The sequence below is a fragment of the Centruroides sculpturatus genome, unplaced genomic scaffold, assembly GCF_000671375.1.
Source record: "Centruroides sculpturatus isolate CEXI.00-Female unplaced genomic scaffold, Cexi_2.0 scaffold1242, whole genome shotgun sequence".
Classification (NCBI taxonomy): domain Eukaryota; kingdom Metazoa; phylum Arthropoda; class Arachnida; order Scorpiones; family Buthidae; genus Centruroides; species Centruroides sculpturatus.
In genome coordinates, this window is record NW_019385481.1 from 78,402 (window position 1) to 100,242 (window position 21,841).

General features: G+C 31.4%; 1 protein-coding gene across 1 annotated transcript; it reads left to right on the top strand.

Moving 5' to 3' along the window:
- The first annotated feature begins 8,650 nt into the window (after positions 1–8,650).
- Positions 8,651–17,233, top strand: LOC111639384 (zinc finger protein 708-like). The gene is made up of 5 exons (XM_023385258.1): positions 8,651–8,840; positions 11,995–12,079; positions 13,420–13,571; positions 14,649–14,712; positions 15,442–17,233. The coding sequence occupies exons 1-5, from the start codon at positions 8,712–8,714 to the stop codon at positions 16,953–16,955; spliced, it is 1,944 nt and encodes a 647-aa protein (XP_023241026.1). The 5' UTR covers positions 8,651–8,711; the 3' UTR covers positions 16,956–17,233.
- The last annotated feature ends 4,608 nt before the right edge of the window (positions 17,234–21,841 follow it).

The window sequence follows — 21,841 nt, forward strand, 5'->3', positions numbered from 1 at the left end:
AGAACATGAAGTTTCACGACAGAATATAGATTTTTCCTCCACCAGCATTTACTTAGGTTCTAAACCTACATGCTTGTTAGTAAGATTTTCCTTTGAGGAGAAGCGCTTAACGCGATAACAACGAGTATTTTCTAATATAGCCAACGCAATATTTTCCATAACGATTTCTTAGAAACGTAGCGGGAATACTTCGCAACCAATTATCGATGATAAAGTGTGGTTTTAAAGCTAAAATATCGACAAAAAATTCCAAGTACACCGTACAGTACGACATATACGCTATATGAACCTCGTGACACTAGCGGCATCTCGTGGTAAAAACCAGAACTACGGCTACGGAATCGTTCTGTAATTAGACGCCAGTTATATTAGCGACCCCCTCCCTCGCCCCTCCCCTCCAGAAACAAAACTTGTTTGTCTTGGAGACCATTTGGCACCCCTCTGCGAGTGGCGACCGGGTGACGTGCCCTTCTTCCCCACTCTAGCTACACCTCTGTTGAGAGCTTTTCTTCTTCGTTTGTGGGCGATAGGAAATTCTGGACCCCCGGTGTAAGGCTTCGCTACCCCCCTGGGGGTCGCGACCCACAGGTTGAAAAACACTGCACTAAGGTAACAGAACTTATATCGCAATAGGGCGAGTAATCCATAGACACACTTGAAAGAAGGGATTTGGCCTGTATCTTTGGCTGGCCGCGTAAACACTGAAAAGGGGGCCGTATGTATTTCCGGGCCGCAGGTTGTGCATCGCTGGATAAAGTATATTGTGTATTTAATAATGCACAAGTTTTGTTACCTATTTATATTTTAACATTACTTAAATTTAAATATTAAAATTGTTTATTATATTTCAAATTATCTAAACACAATAAGAACATAATTTAAAGCAAATCAAGCAATTGTTGTATTTGAGTTAAATTTGATTTAAAGAAAAAGAACAGAGTGAAGAATACAATATTCAGCACAATTCAAAAAGACTAAAGTATAAAAAGTGTAATGCAAACAAGACTAAATTTGTCTCTTAAATTGAAAAATACAACAACATTTAAAGAAAGATTAAAAAGAAATAGTGCAGAGTAACGCGGTCATCCCACTCTAAACAAAATCTCACATGTGATTTATGTAAACAGACTTTTGTAAACAAGAAAATACTACAAGCGCATTTGTTCCTTCATATTGGAAAAAAAAAAACATTTTGCTACACAATCTGCAATCAGAAATTTTCCTTCCAATTTCTATTAAAAAGACACATGAAAGAACACAACACCGACAACAGCGAAATTAATCACACAAAACTTAGTTCGCTATCATTATCAAAAAACATACTTACAGTGTGTACATCGTTCATAACGCCATTGCTTAAGCTCGTTTTCGTCGCGGAGCGACACATCAAACGGCGGACGCGTATGAAGCGTGTTACGTGACTACTCATCTTTGACGTGTTTCCTGATAACTTATTCTTTTTGAGAAAAATTCGCTGAACTTTGGAGACTTTAATAAAAGTATTAAGACATGATTCCATTTCAAATATGGATTAAAATCACGATAAATAACTAATAATTCTGCTCTGCTTTTAAATGGCCTAATCTCTTTCATATCGTAAACAAAACTGTATAATATTTATTTACATCAAGACATTAGACATCTTGTATTGCATATGATTAATATTTACTGTATCATCATAATATATATTATGATAGAATCAATGTCATTAACGAGTGGTTTTACCTTTGTTGTTTCAAAACAGTCAATAATAATAATAAATCGTTTCTAATTACAATAAAAATAGTATAGTATATTATGATCTATCACAAGTGGCGTACCGTGGGTGTCAGCCGCTCGGGGCGGAGGGAAATTTCGCCCCCCTTATTTAGGTATTTCAATTTAAAAGACAAAAATTAAGTTTTGTCACAGAACAAGCAACGAAAAATTCGGTGGTAGTGCAGCGACCTGTTCAAAATAGTTCTATTGGATATTAGTGGTGTATATGAACGCGAATGAATCAAAAGGTCAACAGGTTTGACAGGAATTCCTCGGATGAAAAAGTTACTAGTTCACCCGGCGAGCCGATTAACTAGACGATACTATCAATACTTCGCCGGACGATAGCACTATCGTAGGCGCGATGCAAGTACAGATTAGGATGTTTCAAATGTTTTGAAAATATTATTATCATATATTGTGAAATTTTGCCGCACCCTAAAAAGTGCCGCCCCCACTACGGTACGCCACTGTCTCTCACGTGATGTTTCCAAAGTTCAGCGAATTCTTCGCAACAAGAATAATTTATGAGTAGTCACGTGACCGAACAGTACCCATAAATGTCACGTGACACGCTTCCGTCGTCCGATGTGCCGCTCCGCGACGAAAACAAGCTTAAGCAATGGCGTCTGCAACGGTGCACACTCAGTAAGTATACCTACAATAGTTTGTTTATAGCATATTTTATATGGATTATACCCAAAATTTATACGTGTTTTGGAAATGTTCGAGTCAAATTATTCTACAATCGATTAACCTTATGGAAGAAAATCTTTCAAACAGCCGTACCCCGAAACTATAAAAGTGCTATTTTGAAAACGAACACCGTGGTTAAAACGTCAAATATCATTCTAAAGAGCCGAAAAGACTTTTACTTAAAATCGAAAATAACGTAGCTCAGTTTAAAGCTCGTGGGGCCATTATTTATACAAATATACTGTTTAAAAATATGTTTCTCTATTTCTCACTTCTAGTGTTGCCACCCGTCCCGTTTTTATTCATTGTCCGGATTAACTATTAATTTTGCCTAGGATTTAGTAGAAAGTGTGATATTATAATGAAAAAAAGCACTAGCAAATATTTTTTATAAATTTACCTTATTTTAATAGTGAAAAACTTCACATTTTCATCAAAACTAAATTCCCCATCTTACGTTCTTAAATCAATAAACAAATTAAATTTTACGTAATAATTTTAAGTAAGTTGTATTGTAGAACATAAATATTTATAACATAATTTCCATAAGTTTGTGTGATAATTCTCGCCGACAAATAACAAATACAAAAAGTAGAAACAAAACGCGAAATTTTGAAATAAATAAAATAAAATGCATAAACTGTAGAAACTTCAATGAAATAAACGGACGTCCACTGAAGGTCAACTCCTCCCTTCCCCACAGTTCCCGAAGGAAAATGTCTGCAGTCAACACTTTACGTGGGACCCCTAAATCAAGTTTGCCCTGTTTATTTGTCTGTTTCATTGATTCCATTAAGGTAAAAGACTCAATTGTATTATTTTTAATTATTTATAGTAATTCAGGTTTGAAAATCCTTTATATTGACTGCATTTTTAATCATACTGTAATTTAATTTAAAAAATTTCGTGACTACGGTTCCTTTGATAAAAAAAAGTTTACGATTTTCACTCTGTTATCAGATTTAAAAAGAACAGACGAACAGACTGTTTATAGGGAGATTCTACAGATCTGAAATTTCAAATTTCAGCCCAGTTCATAACACAAATAAAGTCACGCAAATCATAACAAATAAGTTGTAAAAAAAAGTAAACAAATCTAAATTTAATGACATAATAATGGATTTTGGAGCCAAGTGTCTTACTAACGTCTGTTCGATAGTTTTTATATGCAGACATGATGGATCCTTTCGAGTTCGGCTGACTTTTTTCACTTCAAAATCGTAACATTTTCCCTCGTACTCATGAATTTAAGTAGACAAAGTTCATTTTAAAATTTTGGAAGGAGTAATGTAAACGTAAAAAGTTTACAAATGACGCTTTTAAAGCAAATCTAGAGTTGTATACAAAAAAGTAGCAATTAAAGCTGGATACCTTTTGCATAACAGCCGATATCTTGGAAAAAAGAACTAAAGACGTTTAATGTTGTTACAAAGTAACATGAGGGAACCTAAATTTGTTATTAAATTTTTACTTTTGTTTTAAATAATATATGATAATTATATTATCGTGTCAACTATTTCTGTTACTGCACATGTGTGTGTAGGGAATTATGGAAGTGACGTCACGCTCGACATGTTCCCCACCGGCGAGGGAAAATTTCCCTNTATTTTAATAGTGAAAAACTTCACATTTTCATCAAAACTAAATTCCCCATCTTACGTTCTTAAATCAATAAACAAATTAAATTTTACGTAATAATTTTAAGTAAGTTGTATTGTAGAACATAAATATTTGTAACATAATTTCCATAAGTTCGTGTGATAACTCTCGCCGACGAATAACAAATACAAAAAGTAGGAACAAAACGCGAAATTTTGAAATAAATAAAATAAAATGCATAAACTGTAGAAACTTCAATGAAATAAACGGACGTCCACTGAAGGTCAACTCCTCCCTTCCCCACAGTTCCCGAAGGAAAATGTCTGCAGTCAACACTTTACGTGGGACCCCTAAATCAAGTTTGCCCTGTTTATTTGTCTGTTTCATTGATTCCATTAAGGTAAAAGACTCAATTGTATTATTTTTAATTATTTATAGTAATTCAGGTTTGAAAATCCTTTATATTGACTGCATTTTTAATCATACTGTAATTTAATTTAAAATATTACGTGACTACGGTTCCTTGGATAGAAAAGTTTACGATTTTCAATCTGTTATCAGATTTAAAAAAGAACAGACGAACAGACTGTTTATAGCGGAATTCTACAGGTCTGAAATTTGAAAATTTTTGCCCAGTTCATAACACAAATGAAGTCACGCAAATCATAACGAATAGGTTGTAAAAAAAGAATTAAATAAATTTAAATCTAATAACGTAATAAAAGATTTTGAAGCCATCTGTCTTACTAACGTCTGTTTGATAGTTTTTGTATGGAGGCATGATGGATCTTTTCGAGTTCGACTGACTTTTTTCACTTCAAAATCGTAACATTTTCCCTCGTACTCATGAATTTAAGTAGACAAAGTTCATTTTAAAATTTTGGAAGGAGTAATGTAAACGTAGGAAGTTTACAAATGACGCTTTTAAAGCAAATCTAGAGTTGTATACAAAAAAGTAGCAATTAAAGCTGGATACCTTTTGCATAACAGCCGATATCTTGGAAAAAAGAACTAAAGACGTTTAATGTTGTTACAAAGTAACATGAGGGAACCTAAATTTGTTATTAAATTTTTACTTTTGTTTTAAATAATATATAATAATTATATTATCGTGTCAACTATTTCTGTTACTGCACACGTGTGTGTAGGGAATTGTGGAAGTGACGTCACGCTCGACATGTTCCCCACCGGCGAGGGAAAATTTCCCTGCGTCAGTTGTCCCTACACCCTTGTCGTGGTTAAGCGTGTTCGCTGGCTAACGACACCATTTTAGCATTTTTAATGTCGCTTTCTCTCTTAGATGGAACATATTATGGTGAATTAAAGTAATTCGTTTTGTTAATATCGATGAGTGCCTGCGCATTTCTTAATACAGTTGTTCTTAAACGAAGCAAATAGCCTGAAATAAAAAATCGTTCGTAACTTTTAAACAGTTAATCATAAGTAAATTTTTTTAATACCAATCGATTCAGCGTGTCAAATTACATCTAGATATATCTATGTCTATTCGTTAATATTAAGTTTAAGACCTTTTTTAGCTGGATACCTTNCTTCAAAATCGTAACATTTTCCCTCGTACTCATGAATTTAAGTAGACAAAGTTCATTTTAAAATTTTGGAAGGAGTAATGTAAACGTAAAAAGTTTGCAAATAACGCTTTTAAAGCAAATCTAGAGTTATATACAAAAAAGTACATTTTACTCAACTTATTTGCATATTTACGTTCTGAAGGTTCAGATTTAATTCCTCTACAGAACTTTTTGTTATTCGTATTAAATTCCTTCTTGCAATTCTTTAAAACTTGAAACTTTTCATCAACTCGGTTAAATATAAAATCTGAATATTCACTTTCTGGGTCTAATTTTATCTTCATTTTCTCAATTTAGAATATTCTGGAATGTCAACAATCTGTTTTCAATAAAAGATTTTAAAACTTTCGAGTTTGAGTTTACATTTGCTTCAATAAATAAATAAATAAAATTCATGTAATAGGAAAAACTTAAATCTGCTAGTCGAATAGAGTGTCATCAATCAATGTCAATTAATAAATATCCATATTAATTTTACTCGAATTTTTGAATGAGTAAGGGCTATTTCACACTATGACCGACTCTCCGACCCTATTACAAATAGTTAGCTGTTTAAAGTTGTCCTACTGAAACAACCCCTCTGTCGACCCACTGCTGTTGCCATGGCAACACGTCTTGAAGTCGGACCAGTCGAACCACTCGGCCATAGTATGAAAGAGCCCTAACAAACACAGGCAAGTAAACTCAGTGTTTTTCTTTTCGTTTTAGCAGTAAAAAAGGGACGCACACTCAAAGGTAATAGAAATCAACAGGTAGCCCGTTACCAACGCGAGTCATAGTTAGTAGCTACGAAACCCACGTGATGTATGATAAACAAATGTTGTTCCTACAACCCAACTCGCTTTTATCACTCGTCTGGCAAACACCGTTGTTACATCGTCAGTCCTTTTTGTTAGGTCTTCAGCTATTTTGTACATTTACCTCTTCCTGGGTCTACTCTAGGTCTTCATCTCTTCATTAGGGTCATTGATGCTATTAAATATCGAAGATTTAACGTAGAGTTATTGGGAGTCATATGTATTTCTATTAAAGTAGATTCACTCATGTGGCGCGACAACGAAAAAAGGTAACGCGCTGCACAATCACACAAGCGGCAACCTAACTATATTTCGGCGCGTGCGTACAATATTCAAGATGGCGAACGATACCGGTACTGCCGTTATCCACGTGTTTACAAATTCTCTTTTCTATGGCTTGCTATATTTAAGTAGAAAATTTTGTCGAAAATTTTGGATTAGAGATATTTTCTTGCATCGAGAAAGAACTGGTGTGAAAATACGTTTGTACTTCGATCAAGATCTGCGATAAATAATTCTATCTCGTTCGTTTTTTTCCTTTGAAATAAATTATGTGTGATTATTTGTGTAGAATTTGTCTTAAATTTGTTATCTTTTCCTCTTTATTCTAATGTCAGTCATCTCACTTAACTGCATTGTTTTTTCTGCCATTAATTAATTAATAAAACACCACATAATTTTATTTTCTCACGTGACTATCAAACGAACGGTTATTGGCTGAGAGAAACGCGACATGGCGAACTTAATCACGACTTTACTCGTTACTAGAATTTTTAAAAGTTTTTATATAATTCATCCCTTAAGGTTTTCACAGTTATTTTTTAAATCGGAGGTATTACTCATCTTCGAATTTTTCCGTTTTTTTTCCTATGTGCGCCGGAAGCTAACGTGAAGTGTTACCACAGAAATCACTTCAGTTAAACTTGATAGTGCATCCCCTTGTTTACTGTTACAACGGGAATAGTAATAATGAGTTTACTCGTCTTTCCTTATTGCTTGCTCTAAATTTCAAATGAACATTCATTAATTAATTAATTCTTTGATTGAATACAGATTATTGGAATACGAGAATATCGCAAATCGAGAAAATGAAGATAAAACAAGAGTTAGAAACGAATTATTCGGACCTTACAATCGAACGAATCGAAGAAAACTTTGAAGTGGAATTTAATACAGATGTAAATTGTTATAAAACAATTCAATCAGAACCATTAGAGGTGAGTGTAAAATACTTTATCGTAAAATGGCAATGTTACTTTTAGGACGAGAAACACAACTGAAATGCTAAAATATAAGGTGGGAAATAAAAAATATATATTTTTAAAACAGTACATTTGAATAAATAATGGCCCCACGAGCTTTAAACTAAGCTACGTTATTTTCGATTTCAAGTGAAACTCATTTCGGCTCTTTACTATAAATTTGACGTTTTGCCCACTGTCTTCGTTTAAAAAGGATAACCCTTTTTTTACTGGCGGAATTTTGTGGTCGTACTGTCTTTAAAATTTTTTACTTGTACGAGTATATTGTTATTGTTACTTGTATATTCTTGTGTATATATATTATAGCTGACTGGCAATTATCTGTTCCTATTGTATGAAGTCACGTTTTACATTGTCGGTTGTTCTAACTTCATAACAAGGAAAGTAACTCAATCCTGTCAGATTTGACCCTCCGATTTTTTTTTCAAATCTCCACGTTTTGAAACTTCTTAAACCCAAAAATTTTAACTGATTTCGTATACTGTATATAAATGTTTGTGTGTGTGTGCGTGTTTGACATCTATTTCGCTTAATATCTCAGGACAGGATGAAGATAAAGAAATGAAATTCCACATGGAAGCTAACATATAAGAAACATTGATTGTACTAAAGTTTTGTTGTGAAAGGTCTAGAGCAGTGTTTCTCAACCTCTAACGAATCGTCGCCCCCTTCAACGTAGTATCGCCCCCTTCAATAAAACCGTTACCTATTATCGCCCCATTCACTTCAAAACTCCGATGCCGAGGACCAAGACTAACACCAAATTCGTACTGCATTGAATAGACTAGTGACTATTATAATGTTATTTGTTTAATTATTGTACGATATAACGAATAAAATATCTAATTATTCTTAATATAATGTTTTACTATATCGCCCAGAAAATTGTTNATGAGTTTACTCGTCTTTCCTTATTGCTTGCTCTAAATTTCAAATGAACATTCATTAATTAATTAATTCTTTGATTGAATACAGATTATTGGAATACGAGAATATCGCAAATCGAGAAAATGAAGATAAAACAAGAGTTAGAAACGAATTATTCGGACCTTACAATCGAACGAATCGAAGAAAACTTTGAAGTGGAATTTAATACAGATGTAAATTGTTATAAAACAATTCAATCAGAACCATTAGAGGTGAGTGTAAAATACTTTATCGTAAAATGGCAATGTTACTTTTAGGACGAGAAACACAACTGAAATGCTAAAATATAAGGTGGGAAATAAAAAATATATATTTTTAAAACAGTACATTTGAATAAATAATGGCCCCACGAGCTTTAAACTAAGCTACGTTATTTTCGATTTCAAGTGAAACTCATTTCGGCTCTTTACTATAAATTTGACGTTTTGCCCACTGTCTTCGTTTAAAAAGGATAACCCTTTTTTTACTGGCGGAATTTTGTGGTCGTACTGTCTTTAAAATTTTTTACTTGTACGAGTATATTGTTATTGTTACTTGTATATTCTTGTGTATATATATTATAGCTGACTGGCAATTATCTGTTCCTATTGTATGAAGTCACGTTTTACATTGTCGGTTGTTCTAACTTCATAACAAGGAAAGTAACTCAATCCTGTCAGATTTGACCCTCCGATTTTTTTTTCAAATCTCCACGTTTTGAAACTTCTTAAACCCAAAAATTTTAACTGATTTCGTATACTGTATATAAATGTTTGTGTGTGTGTGCGTGTTTGACATCTATTTCGCTTAATATCTCAGGACAGGATGAAGATAAAGAAATGAAATTCCACATGGAAGCTAACATATAAGAAACATTGATTGTACTAAAGTTTTGTTGTGAAAGGTCTAGAGCAGTGTTTCTCAACCTCTAACGAATCGTCGCCCCCTTCAACGTAGTATCGCCCCTTCAATAAAACCGTTACGTAGTATCACCCCCCTTCAACGTAGTATCGCCCCTTCAATAAAACCGTTACCTATTATCGCCCCATTCACTTCAAAACTCCGATGCCGAGGACCAAGACTAACACCAAATTCGTACTGCATTGAATAGACTAGTGACTATTATAATGTTATTTGTTTAATTATTGTACGATATAACGAATAAAATATCTAATTATTCTTAATATAATGTTTTACTATATCGCCGAGAAAATTGTTTCTCGCCCCCCAAAATATAAATTGTTACTAATCGCCTCCTGAACATGGAAAAACGTCCACATTACGGCGATATCGCCCCAGTTGAAAAACACTAATCTAGAGGATAAAGGGATAGAGGGTGGTCGTTTGTAGAGGGGTGCGGTGACATTTGATGGTAGGTAAGCTGTGCCGGACCTGGATAGAATCGTTTAAAGCGTTATACGATATTTTGGTGTGTAACATCTATTAGCTCAACCGCGTGAGGTTGCTGCTCTGTAAAACGCATACGCGAATGCATGTAATATGGCTGCTTTACCCAATTCAAATACTTTATCCGTGGAAGCTGTTCCGTATTCGACAATACGGCGCTTTCATTCGAAATTTATATTAGAATCTTATTATTGTTTTAAACATGTAGTATATAATTTTGTAATAAGATACGTAATGCGGTTATAACAAAATAATAATTTTATTTAATTCAATGTACGTTAAAATATTAAAATAATCGCACAATCTGTATATGTATTTTATAAAATACAAGGAAAGCGGCTCTTACACAGCTTCCACAGACGGCTCGCTTTTGGTCACGCGAGGGATCATACTTAATTAATGCTGATTTTATTTACAATGTTTAATAAACTTATCTCTATCTTGAAAATTAAGTCTTTTGCTATTTTATAATAATTAAAAATATGTATATTATTTAAACGAAATATCTTTACAGATGCATACAATTTTATATATTTATTATGCTTAATAATTAAAAAGTAGTTTTCAAAATAAAATCCCATAACAGCCAAGAAAGTAACGCAACTCCTTGCTAGATTTTTATTATACTATAATACTTTTGTTCAGACAAATTAGGCGATATTCGGAGAAATTTTGTAGTTTAATCGATAGTACTGATACTGCTTTATTTCATGCTTAATTTTATGTAATATTTTGAACGTATCGACTTTCGTATGTACAGATTTATATTTCAGGTATGTGTGGTTTGAGTTTAGTGTATTATATTTGTAGAATCAATGGTATTTAAGCTGTAAGATGTCAAAACGTGTTGGAGTCTTTTAACTCCTATCAGGCATAAACAGTAGTAAAACAAGTCTCGCGATCTCTTGCGTTTTCGATCAATTACTTCGGAGATTGGCTATGATCGAGAGATTGATCATTACAAAATAAGAAACCTGAGAGTATTTGTTGTCGAAAAAATCGATAAACGAGTTGCGTAACTTTTCCGGCAAAAAACTGGAAAATTGTGTGTGGCACCATCTGTTAGGAAATTTTATTCAAAAACTTGTTCATATTATTAGTTCTTATAAAATGGCAAAACGTTAATTTCGAAATCAAAGATAAATTGTAATCGTTAAATATTGTAATTTGTAATCACAAGTAAAATCTTCATATTTTTAAAGATACTTTGGGGTTCAGGAAGTTTTAAAACGTGCAAGTTTCCAAAAGCTGAGGATCAAATTTGACACGATTTTTATGCCTTCGCTTCTTATATGCATTAAAAGACCCAAAAGTAAGAGAAGTTGAAACATTATAATTGCAAAAAAGAAAAGACAAGCAACTAGCAGATATTTATAGTGACATAAAATATAATAAAAAATTGTAGTCCTTTTGCAATTAGCAATGCAATTTTTTATTATATTTTATTTAATTTAACGTATATAACTTCTTTCAAAGGAAACTTTATGAATTTAAATAACGTGACTTTCGATTTTTATCGAAAAATCTTATATCGGAATTTTGTGCTTGTAAGTTTTTCATATTTGGTCTCGACTTTCACCTATCTGTATTGTCAAAATTAAGAAAGAACTGTCGAACAGTCGTACAGACTCAAGAAAGTGGGAATTTATAAGTCTAATTTTAAATTTCAGTCCGTTCGTTTTTTAATTAATAAACAATTATTTATATATTCAGATTCTTTTAATTGAGCAAGAGGCTTTGATGAACTGTATACATTTATCTGGTGCAAACTAGAAGTCACGTTGTTTGAATTTAAATTTTTTTTTAAATGTGTTAAATAGATGACAGACACTACCATTATAAGTAGTTAATAGGCCATATTATTCTTAATAAAATTTATTCAGTTAGCGTACTTTTATGCTCCAGTTAAAATAATTTTTTCATTTGTTTTACTATAAAGATCAATCTGTAATAATATAATGTAATCTTTTATTATTTCAGATAAATATTGAAGTAGAACCAATTTACACAAACAACACAAACGGATCCAGTATTTGGAGTCATTCTGGTTATAAAATCGAAAGAGGTAGGTTTAATGCTTTTAGTAAAAATAAAAATAATGGGTAATACATAAATTCATGTAAATGGATTTTTTACCTTAGTTATTAAATAGATTTTTTACCTTAGTTTTATGTACGTACTTGCGCATATAATATCTATTTAAAATTCAAGCAAACCATCCTGAAACAACTTCTAATTGGGTAGAAACTGTATTAATCAAGCAATAAATATTATCTGTTGACCTATGAACTCAGCAATATGTGCCTCTAAAGAATGTTGGTATGCCATGAAGACAGGATATTTCTTGACTCATAGTGCACATGAAAATAAATCCCTGTACACTTAGTCTAAACTTATATACATTGCTTGCGTCGAAAGAAGTTTTTATTGTATACACATTCATGTATTATATATGAAACGAAGTGTGAAGGAGTGACACATTGATACGTAATTCACTGTACAGTATAGACTATCGTAAGGACATATGTCTAAATTTTCATACATAAAGTTATCAACGTCGACAAACTAATTTTGTAACTTGTAAGGTATTTTACATTTTTGTGCAAATGGAGGGTCGGAACGTCCAGAAATAAAAAGCACACCAGAATATGGAACTTTGATTGATTAAAATAACTTCTTTATGATATTTTACAACATCTACGAGAATAAAATGTAAAAAGTAACGATAAGTAAATTTCTAATTGAAGATTTTTAAATTGGTGGTTATTTGACACTTTAACTAAGTTTTACTTTCTCGGCTGTTATATAGCCAATAACACAAAGGAAGACGGTCAAAGCATAATTACCCCCGAATATTTTCATTTATAAATTTCGGACTTAACGACGAGTTTACTCATTTTCTCATTTACAATTTTTTTTTTTATAAAACTTATGGCGCCGCACGTAGTTTTTTATGTTTCAGGAAAAGTTAAGCACTCGTTGCTGGTTTATAACGAAAATAAGTTTTTAATCATATTTATTATAATTTATTCTACCAATTCGCCGTGATCATTACTTTTCGGTTTGTAATCAGAAATAAATGATGTAGTGAAACATCTAATTTAATATTGTTATGTTAATTAATGAAAATATGCTCAGTTTTATTTTATATTTCAAGCTTTTCTTAGTATCCTTTAAGACAAAAACTTTGTAAATTCCACTACAGATATCAAGAAAGAAGTAGCAGANTATTATAATTTATTCTACCAATTCGCCGTGATCATTACTTTTCGGTTTGTAATCAGAAATAAATGTAGTGAAACATCTAATTTAATATTGTTATGTTAATTAATAAAAATATGCTTAGTTTTATTTTATATTTCAAGCTTTTCTTAGTATCCTTTAAGACAAAAAATTCCACTACAGATATCAAGAAAGAAGAAGTAACAGACAATTGTGATGTAAAACATGGTATAAAATCAGAATGTAAAGTTGATTTGAAAAAATTAAAGATTGAAGTAAAGACTGAAGATTGTAAAGAAGTTGTTCATGTACCAGATGATAACGAACAGGTAATGGTAAGTAATACAAATTTCCAAATATTTTACACATTATTAGTAAAATTTTAATATTAAATTAGCTTTCTGAATGGTTAAAAACGTAGTTCAATATCACTAATATCGAATTATGCTTTGAATAAAATTATGATTTGTATGAAATTAAAAATATGTTTTACATAAGAAAATATCTAACAACGAGTTTCGTAACTTTCCTTGCTGTTAACAGATTTTATTTACAAAATAACATTTATGTTGCTAATCATAATAAATAAATAAAATTGTCTGTGCCGCCATATGTTACAAAAACTCTCTATAATTTTAATTATTATATAATGAAAAAATGTTTAATTTTAATTGTAAAAATGAATTTTACAAAAGATTATAAATGCTACCCACATAAAATCTTCATTAAGTATGATCCCAGTCGAAATTTTACACGTTACCATTTTCATCTCTTCACCCCTGGACGTTTATTTACCAAAATTTAATAACATTAATGCTCCTTATACTGTACTCAACATGCTACTAAATTTCGTTTCTTAATCTTCAATCCATTCCGAAATATTAAATGAAATAGACGCTAATGTACATGCTAACACACACATATTCACGGAATTTTTTGCCATGTTTTTGGTGAAGAATCTGAAAATTTGCAAATAATCAGAGGGTGAAAATTGACCAAATTTCAATACTTTATTTTGTTATGCATAGTACAAAATACCAGATTTATTTTATTTTAATTGTCTACTTGCACATTACTCATTTCTGGCACTTTACACTGGTTAATTGACGATACTGAATTTTTGTGATTAAAAATCAAGAGGGTAAGTAGATAATAAAAGTCGTGTGTATATCCAGCAGGGTCGAATTTAACGATGATTTACTCGTTATTAGCAATTGTAATTTTTTATTTAAAACTTATTCCTACGTTTAAAATTCAGTTCTTTGCATTTCTATAATAGTTAAAAATTTCATATTTCAGTTAAAAAACGTTTTATTACAGACAGCACCATTAAAATTTTAAATGTTGCTGAGAAAGTTGAGTAACTCGTTACTAGTTTATATATTATAAGTGATTCTTTGCATATTGTTTAGCCTGTCAACAATGAATTTCGCACTCCGGACGAAAACTGTAACAAGAATGAAATGAACATCCAAAGTAAGTAACATGTTACTTAGTTCAGATCTTTTGATGTAGTATTATTCAGGGGGCAGCTGAAAAACTGCATTCAAGTTTCAACTGTCATACATTAAACTGGGATTAGACATTTGAGAATTACAAGTAACTACCTACATCGTATTAATATAAATTTGAACTTAATAAAACTACGTTTGAATATTTAGAATCATTAAATCACAACTCATGACTAGTGATTTAACGATTCAGTTTTGCTGTGATACTTTTTCCTTTACTTTAATGACTTTTTCCCTCTCTAAAAGCACACAATTTTTCCTACGTTTTCGTTATAACAACTGAAACAAACTACATAAGTAAAAACAGATAAAATAAAACAATTTAATATTTCTCACTCATTTAAATGTCCGATAAAAAAATTAAAGCTGAATCTATTAATTTATGATCGTAAAATGTAAAATGTTTTATTTTTAGTGTAAACAACAAAAGATGCTTTGCTTTTTAATTAAAGACATTAATATACTTTACAAATAATATAACTGCAGCACTAATATCTTAATATTGCAGTTATGTTTTATTTCTTCAAATATTATAAATAATCTATTATATTATTTTTTATCTTTCAGTGGAGGAGGAAGAGCAAATTCAGGAATACTTTTTTCAGCACAATTCACAAACGGAACAACGTTATAAATATAAAATGAAAACGAAGAAATACGTTCCTTCCAATAGAAAATGCAAAAANTCTTTCAGTGGAGGAGGAAGAGCAAATTCAGGAATACTTTTTTCAGCACAATTCACAAACGCAACAACGTTATAAATATAAAATGAAAACGAAGAAATACGTTCCTTCCAATAGAAAATGCAAAAAACTTCATAATAAGATTAAAAGGAAATACTTCAGGATTATGTTTTCATCTCATTCTAAACAAATATTTTCGTGTTATTTTTGTAAACTGCTTTTTGCAAATAAGAGAATATTTCAAACACATCTGTTCTGTCATATTGGTAAAAAACCATTTCGCTGCACAACCTGCAATAAGAAGTTTTTGTGGCAATTTCTTTTGCTGAGACACATGAAAGAACACAAAACTGTAAATGAAAACGAAATCTCTCACAGGAATTTACGTATGCAGCCATCTGCAAATCGAGTGAATTCATCTCCAAGAAATGGAGAAAAATCAAATATCAAGCGGAAAAACGTGTTTTGCGACATTTGCGGTAAGGGCGTTAGTAAGGGCTATTTAGAAAGACACAGGAGAATACACAAAGTTCATGCCTGCGAGATATGTGGAAAAGAATTTAAGCTTAACAGTATTTTGTTAAGTCATAAACTAGTGCATAGTGAAGATCGTCCTTTTAAATGTCATATTTGCAATAAGAGTTTCAAATCGAAAAACAACGTCAAAAACCATCAAAAAACTCATAGTGAAGATCGCCCCTTCAAATGCGATGTTTGCAATATGAGTTTCAAATGGAAAGACAAATTAAATAAGCATAAAAATACTCATAGTGAAAAACGTTGCAAATGCGACATTTGTTATAAGAGTTTTATATCAATAGGAATATTGAAAAGGCATAAAACAACAACTCATAGGGAAGAGCGTTCTTTCAAATGCGACATTTGTAATAAGGGTTTTAATCTGAAACATCAACTAAAAATACATCACAAAACTCATAGTGATGAACGTAACTTTTCTTGTCAGGTATGTAACAAAAGTTATAAAACAAAACAGAATTTGGAACGACATAAATTAGTTCATGATGATCAATTTTACCATACTTGTCAGGTATGTAATAAAATTCTTAAGGGCCATATAGAAAGACACAAGAGAATACACATACCTCGGATCTGCAAAATATGTGGAAAAGAATTTAAGAGTAACTATAAATTAATGGATCATGAAGTAACGCATAGTGAAGACCGTCCTTTCAAATGCGATATTTGCAATAAGAGTTTTAAACGAAAAAAGGATTTACAAACGCATCACAAAACTCATAATGATGAACTTAAGTATAGTTGTCAGGTATGTAACAAACGTTTTAAAACAAAACATTATTTAAGGCATCATAAAGTAGTTCATAATGATGAATTTAACTATACTTGTCAGGTATGTAACAAAAGTTTTAAACGAAATGAAAGTTTAAAACAGCATATTAATATACACAGCGATGAATACAAATATTCTTGTGATATATGCAACAAATATTTTAAAACAAAACCTTATTTGCGACGTCATAAAGTTAGTCATAGCGATAGAAAATAGTATGTTTGTGACATATGTAAAAAACGTTATACCAATTCAACTGCCTTATCCAGACATTGTATTATACATTAAAATATGTATTTATACTCTGTTTGTAGCATGCCATTTATGACTAAAAACACGCTAAAAGAACATTCAAAGTTTACATTAAAAAGTGTAATATTTGTAATAAGGAATTTAAAAGTAAAACCGTGTTAATCAATCAATAGAAAATTCATTAAGACATAAAACAGTTTCGAATTCCAAACTCATCAAGAGTATGTTCATTTTACAGGAGGAAAATGCATCAATGCAAAATATGCAAGAAGACATTTAGAAAACAGATTGTATTAAATACAGTATTAAAATAAATATATTCATGTACACAATCGTTATTTCTTTATTTTTTGTATTCCAGTTACAAATATCTATAATTAGGAATAATATAAATCTAAAAGAACAAATTTAACCAAAACATTCGTGAGGTCAGGTAGGTAAACATGACGCTATAAGTATTCGACAGCGGTTCCTTGTAACCGAGTTCGGCACAGTTGTTCATTGTGATTGGTTTAAATTTATTACGTGACTTTAAAATCGATCACATAAATGGCGTAGGGAGTTTTAAGTCTCTGTGTACTTAATCTGTGCCTTTATTTATTTTGGCACAAACTAAGTCAAATTGATGTTCGGCAGCTCTTCGTACTTTTTAGTTATTATTATTCTATCCTCACAGACTAAATTTACGTTTTCTTCACAATTGAAACGCCAACAAACCACTACAGATCCAATTGTCTGCTCATTCAGATTTATTTTTGTTGAAATAATGACAATACAAATTATCCGTTTGGGCCATCCAAGTTATATTTTAAAATCGAAAAATTCATTTCTAGATGTTAAGTTTCACATCTAGTTATAACAGTTAGAAATGTTTAATTTTTACTTTTCTGGCAGTTACATATAACAGAGAGGAAGTACGGTAATAAGTCAAACAATAATATTTAACAGTTGTGCTTTAAAAAAGTGCCTTAAAACTACATGATCTCTTACATGTATTGTAGAACTTAATTCTTTTTGTTTTCGGTTTGGTTTACGGTTGTATACGGCTAAGCGACATGTGGGCAATCTGCTAAAGGGGATTTTCCTGGGAGTGCTAACAAAAACTGGTCTTTATTTAGGTGTTACAGACATGAAGAAACCTGTAAAACTTCACTTGGTAGCCCATTGATCAGGCACCAACCCACAATCAACAGTTTTAAGTGATTTTATGCAGTGGATCACTTAATAGACTAGGGATGCTCAACTTGTGTTACGCGAAAAGGTTGCACTAATAAAAATTTAGGGATCCACGATAAAATCCGTTGAGTTTTATAATTTTTGATTGTGCCAATGCAGATTTGGGATATTAGATGGATGTAATTGTTTTAGTCTGGAATAGTCCTTGTATGACGACACAAGACCTCTCTATTCGAGACTATATACGTGCTACAGTTATTTATAGCTTTATAAACAGTGAAAACCGATTTATCGGTAACGGAACGAACTGAAATTATGATATAAAGTTAAAATGTAAAGAGTGTCACGATAAAAAAAATTAGTTGAAATCATCTGTACAGTAGACCCCTATAAAACGGGTTCCTATAATTACGATTCCTATAAGACAGCGAAAAAATTGCTACGGTATTTGTAAAAAACGATAAAAAAAAACTCCTATAATTACGTAAAAAGTCATCAGGCAGCCGAACTACTTTCCGCGCCGTCAAGCGCCACGCTACGGAGAGATTACTATCCTCTGTACAGTATTATATATAAATTATATATAAATTAGGTACCGTACATATAATTATATATTAATTATATATAAATTAAGTATTTTATATTTAATTATATATTAACTTAATTTTTTGTGTCTTTATTATAATTATATATATATTTTCCGCCGTCTAGCGTCACGCTACGGAGAGTTTAGACGAACTATCGTCTGTACAGTATGTAAATTAGGTACCGTAAGTGTAATACAGCACTGTAATTTTATACATTTCTTGTGAAAAAAAAAAATTCTTATTCAACAGCAATAAAAATTATTTATATTAATGATGTCTCCAAAGTTCAGCGAAGTTTTCGCANAGTAGAGCGTCGATTATCCAAATCAATTGGGGACTGGGGTTGTTCGGAAGATTGATGTTTCGGATAACCGATTGTGTACGAAAAAATATATTAATTTATCACATCTTGACATTTTTCTCCATTGCATGTTACTTCGCGTTGAATTTTCGTCGATGTTAAGCCTAACGAAGACTACAGTCGACCCCCCTATAATTACGGTCCCTATAATTATTATACAAATTATTTCCAAAAAAAATATACGTATTTTGGAAAAGTTGAGTCGGATTAGTCTAGAATCGATTCATTTTATGGAAGAAAACCTTTCAATCAGCCGTAGTCCGTAAACTTCACACGTGTCGGGCTGTGATTGAAAGGACTCGTAAGAAATCGTATTCCTAAATAATAGAACGTATCCACTGTCTTATAGGGGGGTCGACTGTACTATAATTTACATATATAAATTTAATGTTGAAATTCGCTTTTACTTTTAGGGATGTTATAAATGCATAACAAAATAAAGTATTTAAATCTGGTAAACGTTTTGCAAATTTTTAGATTTTGAGATTTTTTTGTACCAAAAAAACATGGCGAAAAATTTCGTGAATATGAGTGGGCGTGTATTTTGGCGTCTATTTCATTTAATATTTCAGAATAAATTGAAGATTAAGAAACGTAATTTAGTACCGTACGTTGTGTATAAGGTGTTATTAAATTTTCGTAAATAAACGTCAAGGGGTGAAGAGATATAAAATGTAAAATCTCGAGTGGGATCGGACAAAATGAAGATTTAATTTGTTGTTTGCATCTATAATTCTTTGTGAAATGCATTTCTACAATTAAAATTAAGCATTTTTTCATTTTATAAGCATTAAAATTATGGAGAGTTTTTATAACATATGACGCCACAGACAGTTTTATTTATTTATTAAGATTGACAACATAAATGTTATTGTTTAAATATCTTAACAGCCAGGAAACTTACGCAACTCGTTGTTAAATGTTTTTCTCATAATAATACATATTTTTTATTTAATACAGAATACACTTAAATTCAAAGCATAATATTATATTGCGTTTTCAACCATTTAGAAAGCTAAGTTAATAATAAAATTTCACTGTAAAATATTTCGAAAATTTGTATTACCTGTTCATTATCATCTGGAAGATGGACATCTTTATGATCTTCAGTCTTTACTTCAATCTTTAATTTTTGCAGATCAACTTTACATTCTGATTTTATAGTATGTTTTACATCACAATTCTCTGTTACTTCTTCTTTCTTGATATCTGTAGTGGAATTTACAAAGTTTTTGTCTTAAAGGATACTAAGAAAAGCTTGAAATATAAAATAAAACTCAGCGTACTTCATTAATTAACATAACAATATTAAATTACATGTTTTACTACATCATTTATTTCTGACTACGAGCCGAAAACTAGTTATGAGTCATGGCGAATTAGTATGATGTGTGATAGAATTTATAATAAATATGAATAAAAACTTCTTTTCGTTATTAATTAAACCAGCAACGAGTGTTTAACTTTTCCGGAAACATTTAAAACTACGTGTAGCGCCATCTCTTATGATGTTTTCTTAAAAATATTTTTTAGTAAAAACCTTAATTTTGAAAGTATGAATGAGTTTTATAAAAATTTTTAAATGAGAAAATGAGTGAACTCGTCACTAAGTCCGACACTAAACATACACACGACCCACTTTTTCTTTTTAGCCTCTCGAACTTTAATTAATCATAAAAAGCATGTATTCTCTTAATAAACAAACCTTCTTTCTAAATTTCAAAAATTTTCAACAATTAGCACAGTAATTATTAAACATTTAAAAGATTGAAGAACTCCACACACACTAACGTTAATCAATCAAAGTTCAATATTCCGGTGTTTTCCCATTTCCTGATGTTCTGACCCTCCATTAGCACAAAAATATAAAGTACCTTACAATATTCTATTTGTCGACGTTCATAACTTTGTCTGAAAATTCAGACGTATGTACGATGTATGGTACAGGGCGTTACATATCTGTGTGTCATTCCCTTACACTTATTTTCATATATAAAACATAAATGTATATGCAATAAAAACTTTTTTCGACGCAAGTAATGTATAAGTATAAACTAAGTGTACAGGGATTTATTTTCATGTGCATTCTGGGTCAAGAAATATCCTGTCGTCATGACATTCCAACATTCCTTTAAAACATATTGCTTAGTAGGTAGGTCAACCAATGGCCTTAGTAGGTAGGTCAAACTGCGGCCGCAACTTCTCAATTATTTTGATGTAGTCAACTGCTACATTACAACAAATTATGATTAGAAATTGCAGTGTTTATTAATTTATTGTAACCTTCCTTAATATGTGGCCGCAACCGTTTTTGATCTGACCAACCCATCGATCGGTATGAAATAAAAACTCATTGTTTAATCTCTAATTCATAATGCACATAAAAGCAGAAATACTCAAACTACCAACTGAAAAAGTTTGTAATACAGTCGACCCCCCTATAAGATCATAGATACGTTCCATTCTTTAGGAATCCGATTTCTTACGATTCCTTCCAATCACAGCCCGACACGTGTGAAGTTTACGGACTACGGCTGATTGAAAGGTTTTCTTCCATAAAATTAATCGATTCTAGTCTAATCCGACTCAGCATTTCCAAAATACGTATATTTTTTGGGGGAATAATCCGTATAAACTACGCTATAAACAAAAAATTGTAGGATTACTTACCGAGTGTGCACCATTCGACATCGCCATTGCTCAAGCTTGTTTTCGTCGCGAAACAG